Source organism: Poecilia latipinna, unplaced genomic scaffold (genome assembly GCF_001443285.1).
Source record: "Poecilia latipinna isolate Pla-1442-1.1 unplaced genomic scaffold, P_latipinna-1.0 Scaffold515, whole genome shotgun sequence".
NCBI classification, from domain to species: domain Eukaryota; kingdom Metazoa; phylum Chordata; class Actinopteri; order Cyprinodontiformes; family Poeciliidae; genus Poecilia; species Poecilia latipinna.
In genome coordinates this window covers 25,169-36,814 of record NW_015113131.1, presented here as the reverse complement: position 1 = coordinate 36,814, position 11,646 = coordinate 25,169, and the positions used below count along the sequence as shown (strand labels likewise).

Below are 11,646 nucleotides of genomic sequence, written 5' to 3'. Positions count from 1 at the left end.
CACACACACTTAGGACAATTTAGATCAACCTTGAGTCAAATCCTGAATTCGACCATTGTGCAGCCCCAGCAATAAAAATGTCTTCAGCATTCATTTTGTTTAAATTTCTTGTTAAAAGTGTGAGAAAAACTAAAAACATATACCTACAATTTTTTCCCATCAATATGCCATAAAGACTCTCCATCCTAGGTACTGACTGAGCTTCGTTTATTTCATGCTACTTTGTGGTCGAGTTTCCAGAAGTAAAAATTATAACAAGTACTTTTTTTCGTCATAACTTTCTATAAATAGGCTAATATTAATATATAACTCCTGAACAGAAATCTCCCCTCTAAGAAAAAAAAAAAAAAAAGGTAGTTACCAAGTATATTATAGACTATTAATAGACACCAGAATCCAGAGGTTCGGTCCTCCTGTTCCGATGACGTTCACACCTGATATATGAATTATAATAATGTAGATAAACATCTGCGATCTGTAATTGGCAACTATAAATGATCACCCAACTGCATCACTTTTCCTCCGTGGCACTTCTGCTAAAGACCCGCTGACGCACAGCTGTTTCAGGAGGGGCATTTAACTTTCTTTCATCGGTAGTCATTCCTATCAAAGGCACCGAAAGAGGAACTTCTGCAAGTCGGTGTAGCTGGACGTCTTGATTTACCCCCTTCGCATCGGTGCAACTAGCAGGGGAAAAACCAAGCGATTATGGTGTAGATTATTTAAAGTTAAACCGAGTTAAGTCAGTGCAACGTAAGGATTAGTATACATCGCTTGGTTTAGAGCTGACCCTTTCTCCTATCATGTGTGCGGTGCGCCTTTGTTACTCGTGGTCTTGCAGAGCGCTCTGGCCGATTTTTATTATCCTGGCGGCTGCGCCTTGTCTCCTGCGCTGCTCTGAGAGACCCGCGTTAGTTGTTGGAAAAATGTATCCAAGGGGCAATCACTGGGCTGTAGGTAAGAAAACCTTCATTTTTAATCAGAAATGTTTATTTAATAATAATAATAATAATAATAATAATAATAATAATAAAGCTGAATCTTTGATCATATATATTTAATTAACTATAACTTTCAAAATGTATTTTTTTTTTCTGTCATTGAGCTTCTAAATTAAAGTGAAACACTCACATGAAGAAAAACACCTGTTATATGTCTGTCTGTGTTATGGACTCGGCAAAGGAAATAAAAGCAGCTAATGAAATGCTCTCATTAATAACATCTTCTGGTGTTGCTTTTAATTACTTTGCAAATTTCAAGTCAGCTGGCTGAAGAATAACTAAATGAAACATATTTCTAAAATAATAATAATAATAATAATAATAATAATAATGATGATGATGATGATTTTCAACCTACAGGTCATTTAATGGGAAAGAAGAGCATTACGAGTCTGCCTGGACAGCAGCAGGAAAACCTCGACTACCTCACGCTTTCACAATCGGACAAGGTCTTTGATCAGGACCAAACTGTGAAGGAAATGTCAGCAGAGAACCAAAAACAAACAGTGCTGCGAAAGCTGCTCCACAACAACAGGAGAGAAGACAACAGAGGAAAACGCCTCCGAGAGGTCAGCCTGTAGAGTCAAACGATGTTTGTAATCTCTGACCTTTAATATGCTGACATTTCTCTGCTTAATTATTGTTTTGCAGTTGTTGGACCTCCTAATTCTGACTTTGAGACAGCAAGACAGCGAATCCTCCTGAAGGCAAGACAAACCCGGCTGCAAATGCAGCCTCTGACGTCTACTCAACCTGCTCTGTAATCACGTATTTACAATGTATAAACTCTGTGCTGTAGAAAAAGACACTAGAGGCACAAAAACAATGTTCTGTCTTTGGTGAATTAGCATTTTTACTTGCACAAAATAAAAAGGTTTCAACCGCCGACTGACTGACAAGGTTGTGTTGTAGAAACCAGGAATCTTAACTGAATTACATGTTACGATGACAATAACTTTTACTCAAAGAATTTAATAAATGCATACTTCTGAGGAAGAATTAACTTTTGTTTTTTGTTTGTTTTTATTTGCTCTGCTTTTCCTATAGAAGACTTATTGCGGATAGATCCAAAATGTCTGTTGCGAAGAATTTATTTCAGCATCACACTATCCCATCGTATTTCAACAGTAAACAATAGATAAACAAAAAAAAAAAAAGACATCTTCAATTTACATAAGTTTGTGAAACCAGCACATCATGGTCCTACCACTTGCGCAGTAACCCTTCTTACCACTAGGTGGTGCGTAAGTTCAGTTTTATGAACATCTCGTGTTTCAGCAACTTTCTAGTCGCACAAAACGCCAACGTCACCATAATTAAAAGTGTAAAGAAGCCATAAGATTGTTGTGTTGTTGGGTGAGAGAAAAAAAAATAAACAAACAAATAAACACCAACTGTTTTTCTCTCTGGGAAGAGATGAATAGATGACCATCAGTATTATTTTTGGCTCGCAGGGGATTCAAGCAGACAACAGGAAACGCTAATTGCAACAGTTTGGCAAGACAAATCGTCCTTTTAAAGCCACAAACACATTTTTTTCTTCCTCCTTTTCTTTAGTCATTTGTCACGGATGATAGGTAAACAATTGAAGAGCAAGTCACTTTCACCCCCATTAGGAGTCTAATCCGACGAGAGAGTCGGATACAGTTTGTAGGACTTAATGAGGAGGAAATAAAATGACCTACGGACTCATTTTCTGAAACATACGGAGGAAGTTAAGAGGTTTAAGCCACTTTGACTGAGACACCAGCGTGTATTTAAAATATATAACTAATATATATTATTCATATGCATTAAATTAGTAGATAATTTAATAATAAAATTATAAACATAAACACCGGAAAACTTAAACTCACTCCCTTCAATATTAGATGACTGTCTTTTTCTTAAAACAATTAAAAAATAAAAATCCCTGGGAAGGCAGATATCCACCGCTAGAGGGCACTAAAATCAACATTTCCAATTTTCTGATCTGTGCTGTCTGTCATTCTTTGTAAATGTCAACTTTCCAGATCAGTTCATGCTACACAACTTAGTCATTATCTATTTTCTTCTTTTTGTGTTTTACTCTTCAGAAGGCCCTGATAAAAAAAAAACAAAACAAAAAAAAAACTTTTTATTATTATTATTTTTAGGAATCACATAAGAATTAATTCTCTAAAAGCTCTTAAATTGGTAAAGAATTTTTGCATTTGGAAACAGTTTAAAAAAATATCTGAGAGTTTATTGTACAGACAAAAAATAAATTACATTTGTTACACTTACAATCAAAAAGACTGTGAATGATCAGCAACAAAGGTGTGGTTGTGTTGCCATCAAAATAATGAAAGGATACAAATGGGTTCCATTACACGTTTGTTTTACTGATAACAAAACTCTTTGCCAAAATGAGAGAAGATTAAAATAAAACAGAACATCACATTTGAATCAGTTTTCTAACATAAAAAATATATATGGAGAGTACATCCAAATAACTGTATTTATACTGAACTTTTTTTTTTTTTTTTTTTTTACAATGTTTCAGGAACTTATGTATTGCCTGTCAGGATTTTGACAGTTTTTTTTTCCTTGGGATCGGGACGTCCAGGTGTCCAGAATTTTACAATCCAATTTGCAGAAAGATAAAATCTTTTCAAATCACAGTCTTCTGGGTGTGCATGTCCGTCTTAACCCTCCCACTGGCATCACCACGTCTTCCCAATAGACTGAATGTGCTCCTTGGCTTTCATCCTCAGTGAGGCTATACTGGAGTTCCTTGGGTTGGCTGAGCACTGGTATGTGGGTGGCAGGGAGCACATAGAACCGATGTGGGAAAGGTGAGGGCTGTGTCCCAGGGCTGGGGAGTTGAATATAGACGCTGGCAAGGAAGGAGGCATGGACGGGGGAGGAGAGGGAGCGTAGGCACCCGGTAGGGTCTGTGAGCCGCCGATGAAGCCCGGCAGCGACTGCAGAGGGGCTGAAGATGTGATAGGGGTGGAGAGCCAGGGCTCCAGCGGCAGCCCGGAGCCCAGGGAGCTGGTGGTGGATCGGCCAAAAGACAGAAGAGAGGGGGAAGGGGTGTCCTGCAGCTTGATGGCGCTCACCTCCAGCTTCTCCTGACGACGCCACTTGGCTCGTCGGTTTTGAAACCACACCTAGAGAGAGGTGAGGATGGTAAAAAAACAAAACAAAAAAACAGTGTAACAATAAAGTAAAATGTTGTATCTTTAAGATTTATATTACAACCCTTGTATGTAAGATACTGAAATTTATGGACACATTATAATCACTTAGTTAACAGATTTAAAAACTCTGTTTCTATATTACATATAAGTGACAGGATTGGATTGAGGGAATTACTCTTAAAAATGCCTTTTAACTTAAAGTATGTTTTGTATTTTCAGTAAAAGCAGATAATTGTATTGCTTTATTATTATTCAAAGTATTTCTTCTGTTGTTCTACAGTAGAAGGTCTAAAACGAAACTTTGCACAGTCCATTGTGAACAGTTAGATAGCTATTTATTTGCATATTTATTTGTATTTTTTTATTTTTCTAGTTTTACAATTTACAACACACAAAATCAAGGGAACATGCCACTTCAAATGATTCATTTATGTATTTCACATATAAAGGGACACTCTGGACTTCGCTGACTCAAAACTAGAATGAGTTCAGAATCTCGATCATTTTTAATCTCAGCTTAAAACCCATCAGGCACATAATACTTGGGGCAGAGAGACTTTTATTGGGGTATTTATTCTATTTTTGAGATATATTTCATTTTTATTCCCTTGCAGCAATTTTAACTCGCTGCTTTTGGCAAATATACTTTAAAATGTGTCTTTCAAACATATTTATCAAAGACTCGTTTAAGGTGGAAAAATAAAATGTAAGCAGCCTACAGCTTTTGATGTGACTTTTTCTATATTCGTGTATTTTACAATGGAGAAAAACCTAGCGCATTATAAAAATATTCATACATAAGCAGATTATTATTATTATTATTATTATTATTATTATTATTATTATTATTATTATTATTAAAGCGACGTGACGTATCCTCCTTTCTATGGCGGAAAACAACTAGTGGCATTATTTTGGAGGCCAAGTCCCACCTGCACTCGGACCTCCGGTAGGTTGACCTTTAGGGCCAGCTCCTCTCTGCTGTACACGTCCGGGTAATGGGACTTCTCGAAGGCCCGCTCCAGTTCGTGGAGCTGGAAGGTGGTGAAGGTGGTTCGGTTCCGGCGGTGTTTCTTTTTCTGGTTCTCGTCGTCGGACAACTTTCCGTCTCTGTCCGGTGAGTCCGGACCTGCGGAAGCTTCCCCGGTGCACACACCTGCTACGAAGGAGAAGGAGGCGTTCAACGACTCAAAGAAAAAAAAATGGCGAAATTACTTTTTCTTAGAAAAGTTTAAAAGACAAAGCTCTATTTTCTTTCTTTTTTCTTTTTGAGGTTTTTTTGTTTTGCTTTTTACGAAGCAACACCTTCTACATTATTTGACCCCACTTGTGACTTGTGAAACAGAAGTTGTGGCTGTCCACAACAGTGGCTTATTACTACTAAAAAAAGAAGAAAAGAAGAAGTAATAAGCCAATATATCCTTAAGATATTACTGCCAGAAATGAAACAAAAAAGATACAAAAATTAAATCTACTCACTCTCACAACTGTCAGTGTAATGACTTTTCTTCCTCTGCGTCACAGTAACATTCCCGCTGCGGTCCGGGTCTTTCTGTGTCCCGGTGTAAGAGGCTGACTGGTGGAAGATGGTGTCCTCTTTGAAGCCCAGGATGGCCTCGATGCTGTGGACGGTGGACGGGTTGGTTCCCGGGCTCTGCACGGAACGTGCGGAGGGAGAGACGCGCTCATCCATCATCATCATCATTTGGGATGTAGATCCGAGCAGCCACATTGGTCGCTTCAAGTCCGGAAGAAATGTCAGAATTCACACTCTTACTTTTTTTTTTTTTCTTCTGAAACTTTTCCTCTCTTCTCAAGTCTTATTTTGGAAAAGTTCTCTCTGTTGTTATGGAGCATCTTTGCTGATGGGTTTTAAAGTGGTGCCTGTGCGGGACACCCCTCCCACGTCACGTCACAGAGGGGACGTCCTGCTGGATTTAGGGGGTAACATGCAGCCACCAGCCTTCACCCAGCAGAACTCCACCCCATCCCCATCCCATCCCAAGTGCATCAGCATGCCTCTAAACCTACTTACATAAATCTTAAAACCATCTTTCCTCTTCTCCAGATGTCATGTTCATGTTGGCTTGTGGAGTGGAGGGGGGGGGGGGGAAAGGGAAAGATTAAGCCCACAGATTAAGGTACAACAAAATCATAATTACAAGATCTCTGGTGAGATCACAGATTGCAAGATGACAGCTTAATATTTAATCACATCTTCAAGATATTGTCACCACAGATGAGTTTGTTCGTTGAATTGTTTTGCAGATCAGAAAAATAACTGCAGTTTTCACATATTCAGATCTCAAGCTACCATAAACGTATTTGCTAATTGAAAAAAAAGAAAATAATAATAATTAACAGTTTATCTAACAAAAGGTTTTCAAAAAAAATGTCTAATAGTGTGACTAATGCATAAACAACAACAATTTGAGCTTATAGCCACTTAACAAACAAACATTGACAGCAGTGTGGTAATCCTCCTTAAGGGGATTAGTTATTTTACTCAAAAGAGTTAAAACCCCTAAAACTATTTCGTTTTTCCTAATTAAAGACGTTGACCTGCGTTGGCCCAACAGCGAGGGGGTCCATGAAGAATAGCAGGATACTAAGTAAGTCAGTTCATGAAGCAAATAAAAAGCTCAATAGTAAATCCATTTCAAAACAGGTTTACCATTTTATTGGAGAATTTAAACTGAAAAAACAAAGTTAAGTTGCTGGTAATCTCAAAAAGAGGCTTCAAAAACCACGATGCTGAAAATAATTCACTGTGTGAAATTATTTATTTCCAGCCTGCAGAAATCAAATGCAAAAACTAAAAAAAATAAATAAATAAATACAATGGACAGAAATAAAAGAAACAATTACTGTATGACTTGCCGTATGAATGAACTGTAAAGGGTCTAAGCTGCTCTAAAGATCTCAGCTTTTTCTCAGAAGACTTCTGAATGAGTAAAGTAAGAGACACAGGATGAAAAACATTTAGTGTCTTTGGGAATTTGCACAGGGTCACAGGTACTGGATCCTTCCAGAACCTGGACATTCAGTGACGTAGGAGAGACTTGGTGAAGATAAAAGACAGGATGCCCGCCAGCTGTTTTGCAAACCTCTTCAAAAGACTGTTCCTCAAATTTAGTTTTGTAAAATGAGGACCTGTTTTTTTTAATAAGTTTTACGTTGATGTTTTTTTAAGCTTTATTAGCATCTTGATAATTACTGTGATCAACATCAGTTATGTCACTCCATATCATTTGTTATGAAGAGTTTTGGTCTCCTTCATTTGCCATTTTATCTGATTGCTTACAACATTTGGCAAATCTTCAAATCATTATTTTAGACTTTACCTTTTCTGACTCTGATAGTCCATGAAGACACATCAATATTTCAAGAATGATGCAAACCATTCGACTTCCTCGCAGTTTGAAACATTTTATCCAGTATAATTTTATAGGAACTTTAAATTGCATTCAACATTGCATCGTTACATTGTGCAGAAAAAAAAAATGGGAAAAATATGGACTCGGTGAAGGAAAGATGGCACAGGCCGACAACCTTGGCAGCGCTGATCCTATTAGATGTAATCTCCAGACTTTACAAATCCACAGCCGTTCAAACTTGGCTTCTTATAAAACTCGGAACGGTGCTGTTTCCCATCAACCAGCCCTCCCTCCTCCCCACACCAGCCTCACCCTGATTCTCCTTAGCCTAATCTTTCCTAACTGTTTGGATAATGCCCAATTAAATTAATACCTGTTTATTTTTCACTCAGTCATCCCTGATTTGTGTAAATAAGATTAATTGCAGCTACCCGAAGGTTACATGTTTCCTGGCTGTGTGACTGAATATGAGTGATAACCATCATGAAAACTGCTAAGGACTTAAATTCAAAGAACAGAAAATATACCTTTTCAGTGAATGTAAGCATCCACAATTTTTACATAATTAATTGGACTTATTGGGTTTTAATGGTAAGAATAATTATCTAAATTAAGTAGTTAACACTGTTTTCCCAGGGGATACAAGGTGCTAACTCCTCTCCTGTGCATTTGGTTTTCTGATACAATCCCATATTCAAACTGGACTAATAATTAAAAGTTTAAGGAAAAAACATTATATATCTATATCTATCTATCTATCTATCTATCTATCTATCTATCTATCTATCTATCTATCTATCTATCTATCTATCTATCTATCTATCTATCTATCTATCTATATATATATATATCTATATATATATATATATATATATATATATATATATATATATACATATTTTTTTTTATATTCCACCACTGTCTCATTGTTTGTGTTTAATATGCATTTTTATTTCAACAACAAATTTGTCTTCTCACAATCACGTACATTCGAGCATTTCCAAAAACACACATCTGTCGCCGCCTTTATGATTTATGTATTTATACAATAAGTTTGTGCAAATTTGCAAATGTTTCTGCAAAGACTTAATCCAGCTGAAATTATTGCAACGCCTGAAAATCACATGTCTTCGTGCAACACCAAAGGTGGTGACCAAATATATCAAACATTTATACAGCAGAAACAGAAAAAGAAAGAAAGAAAAAAAAAAAACAATAAATCTGAGAGGAAAGTTGCATAACTCAGGAAGGATTGGTTTTCTATCAGCACATCTTGGATTACCTTGACTTTCTTTTTTAATGAAAAAAAAACACACACACATATAGAGACTAACCTGTCTCATTTCATGACAACACTGAACAATAAGAGTGGAAGGATTGGGCACCATTGACACAATATAATGTACTGCAAATTTGTGTGCAAAAGAAAAACTATATAGCAGATTTTTCTGATGGTTTTAATATAATTTCTTGTTATGATTCAAATCAAATAATGTGACATAACACGAGAGAGGGCTTATTCTCAGCAAATGTATGTAGAACCTCAGACTCACAACTTGGTTTACTCCAAGCAACATGTTAAATTAATATCTTAACAATCCCCGACTCCCCTGTCTTTCCGCCATTTGCTTTCACCAGCCTCGGCTGTTCACATGACAGAGCACTTCTCCTCCGCTTTGCTCTTCAGCTCGGTCACCGTGGCAGAGGCTTTTTCCTTCAACTGGTCCATGTCCATGTTCTGCAGGTTCTGAAACTGGCCCATTAGGGAGTCCTTGCCCTCCTCCTCCGTGGCGTCCTCGTCCACCATCTTGAGCAGCTCCTCGGGTACGTCCACGTCGTCCCCGGCCATCTCTATCATGTTCTCGTCCTGCTCGCTCTGCAGATGTCAACGTTAACATAGGAGAACGTGGTCAGGAACCAATGAGCTAAGATTCAGACGTCGAGATATATGTTGATAAATCTGATAAAAGAAAAAAAAATGTCATCTTGTCCTTCTGGTTTATGGTTGTTTGCATTCACTTTGGAAAAGGAAGAAAAAAAACCATGACTGCAGACGACTGCAGGCAAACTCCTCAGTAGTTCTTTAAAAGGTTTGTTAAAAGGTTGTTAGAAAGACGGGGGGAAAGAGGGCCTTGATGCCTTGTTTTAAAGATTTGCTTTCAAGTAACAAACTTTGCATAAACTGACTTTTGGTTGTCAAAAAAACTTTAAACTTAAAAAAAAATAGATAAATAAAGAGAAACACGTGAAGAAAAAAAAATCATGTTTTTTTTTTTTTCTTTTGCTTGACTTTTGGTTGAACTCCACTTAGTACTTCCACCTTGCTTTTATATGGTCTTTTGTTTGACTCATTGCATGTTTCTTAGTATTGTTAGAATTATATTTTGAGGGGGAGCTTTCATTTTTAATCAAAAATGTAAAGTTCTTAGGTTTTGTTTTTACGCATTTGTGTTATGGATAAACTTAGTGTTTTAGAATATTTATATTTTTATATTGTCTGCACCTGTCCTTTGCATTTCCTTATTACAAATACAATTGTGAGTTTATTCATCAGTCCTAACAACATTTATCTAATAATGATTGCTATATTGTTTGCTTAATTAGATATTTGAGTGTGACTTTTGTCTTTGTCATGCAAACACCTTGGGTTACTCTTACAAACTGAACTTATTGGAAAAAAAATGTGTTTGGCTTTTTGGCTTTTTGGGCAAAGACACTGCTTTGCTTTTATTGTTGTGCAATAAAAGCAAATACATGGAATGGATCACTTAAGAGCAAACAATAATGAAAACAACCTAGAGTGAATATTTGAAGATATTTTGTGTTTTCTGTGGGTTTCTGACTTTAAGTTTCCTCCTCTTTATTATTATTAAATCATAAGCCTCATAAGCATCTAAATGTGAATAGGCTTTGCCCTGTGACTACTTTAAAGTTCAATCTGTGGGATTATCTCAGACCTGATTTAGCCTTTCTTCCCAGGTACAGTCTAAAGATAACCTCTCTAATGTTGTGCGCCTGTCTGCTTCCAACTTGATGTTTCTCCGAAGAAACTATACTTTGCTCATTAATCCTAAATTAATTTTATGAATAACATTTGATTATACAAATCTTAAGAAGAAACTCAAGTTTCTTTATTGGAAAAAAAAACAAAACAAAACAAGAAAACAGCTAATGTTCAGACTTGTCACTTTTCTGGCCTTACATGTGATATAAACGTAATTTAATGAAAACAATAGCATGTTATTGTTCAAATGTTATTACTTGTTTGCTTTCAAGTCACTGATATTTGGCTAACGTCTTTAAAAAAGAAGCAGTTAAATAAAATCTATCAAGTGGTCGAAAAAGGAACGAGACATTGATGTACCACTAGCTGAAAGCTATTAGAGCAGCTAAAGTCGCTCGCAGATGCACTGTTATCACAAGACTGCTGGTTCTGAATCAGCTTCTCAGTCATTTACTGAAAAACTTCAGGATTGAAACAGTTTAAATGACGTCTCTCTACATACCTTATTGGCTCCCTCCATTACAGTTTGTTTCTCTGTCAAGGCTCCTCTGAAATCCACCAGTTGCCCAGTTTAGATCCACTAAAGTAAATGTTGCAGTTTGCTGGAGCCAGATCCCTCTGGCGGGGTTCGCCCTAATAGGCTTGGGACACCTGCTCTGTGGCATTTGGCCTGCTAAGACTAGAGGTGCAACAAGCCTTTCTTAGTAATCTCCTCCTGAACAGACTGCAGCAGCCAAGTGCTGCTGTCACACAGAGATGACCTCAGCTAACACCCGACCAAAGAGCGAGCTGAATTAGTAGATATTGTTATTATTATTATTATTATTTTTTTTTTGCATTTCCTTTAAAAAGGCTGTTAGATACAGCCCTTCTCCTGTCTTTGTTGTGGAATTGCAATGTTTACAGTAATTAGGAGCTGTTAGTTTTTAGAATATTACTGACTGACTTTTCTCCTGCTGCGGCTTCTTCGCTTTTCACTTTTACATTAACCTGCTGTTTCTTCCATCTCCAAGGTGATTTTTGCTATTTTTAAGCTTAAAACTTCAGTATCAGCTAAAAACGTCCAAAATTTTTTTTTTTTTTTTTTTTTTTGAGGGGAG

At 36.9% G+C, this 11,646-nt stretch overlaps 3 protein-coding genes across 4 annotated transcripts in view; 1 reads left to right on the top strand and 2 right to left on the bottom strand.

Annotated features, from left to right (window-relative positions):
* The first annotated feature begins 498 nt into the window (after positions 1-498).
* On the top strand, positions 499-1,887 carry grp (gastrin-releasing peptide). The gene is made up of 3 exons (XM_015040534.1): positions 499-957; positions 1,362-1,570; positions 1,653-1,887. The coding sequence occupies exons 1-3, from the start codon at positions 804-806 to the stop codon at positions 1,704-1,706; spliced, it is 417 nt and encodes a 138-aa protein (XP_014896020.1). The 5' UTR covers positions 499-803; the 3' UTR covers positions 1,707-1,887.
* Positions 1,888-3,533: 1,646 nt separating this feature from the next.
* Positions 3,534-6,191, bottom strand: rx3 (retinal homeobox gene 3). Of its 2 annotated transcripts, none has more exons than XM_015040533.1 (3): positions 5,645-6,191; positions 5,098-5,321; positions 3,534-4,135 (listed from the first exon to the last, which is right to left on the bottom strand). In XM_015040533.1, exons 1-3 carry the CDS (start codon positions 5,895-5,897, stop codon positions 3,686-3,688), a joined length of 927 nt encoding a protein of 308 aa, XP_014896019.1. In that variant the 5' UTR covers positions 5,898-6,191; the 3' UTR covers positions 3,534-3,685. The 2 variants fall into 2 exon arrangements, with proteins under 2 accessions (XP_014896019.1, XP_014896018.1); XM_015040532.1 differs by having other exon boundaries at positions 3,539-4,135; positions 5,098-5,324; positions 5,645-6,190.
* A 2,422-nt stretch (positions 6,192-8,613) lies between these two features.
* The window catches only part of cplx4a (complexin 4a), a 9,152-nt gene continuing 6,119 nt past the window's right edge, over positions 8,614-11,646 (bottom strand). Inside the window, exon 3 of the mRNA XM_015040536.1 lies at positions 8,614-9,418. Coding sequence (XP_014896022.1) covers positions 9,191-9,418 — 228 coding nt within the window. The 3' untranslated portion in view covers positions 8,614-9,190. The remainder of the gene's footprint in view (positions 9,419-11,646) is intronic.

Excerpts from the sequence above, each read along its gene's own strand:
- rx3 (XM_015040532.1), bottom strand. The coding sequence starts at position 5,897 with ATGTGGCTGCTCGGATCTACATCCCAAATGATGATGATGATGGATGAG. Across the intron at positions 5,325-5,644 it reads TTACACTGACAGTTGTGAGA|CAGGTGTGTGCACCGGGGAA; the intron begins GTGAGTAGATTT and ends TCTCCTTCGTAG. Across the intron at positions 4,136-5,097 it reads TACCGGAGGTCCGAGTGCAG|GTGTGGTTTCAAAACCGACG; the intron begins GTGGGACTTGGC and ends ACCTCTCTCTAG.
- grp (XM_015040534.1), top strand. The coding sequence starts at position 804 with ATGTGTGCGGTGCGCCTTTGTTACTCGTGGTCTTGCAGAGCGCTCTGG. Across the intron at positions 958-1,361 it reads GGGCAATCACTGGGCTGTAG|GTCATTTAATGGGAAAGAAG; the intron begins GTAAGAAAACCT and ends TTCAACCTACAG. Across the intron at positions 1,571-1,652 it reads GAGGAAAACGCCTCCGAGAG|TTGTTGGACCTCCTAATTCT; the intron begins GTCAGCCTGTAG and ends ATTGTTTTGCAG.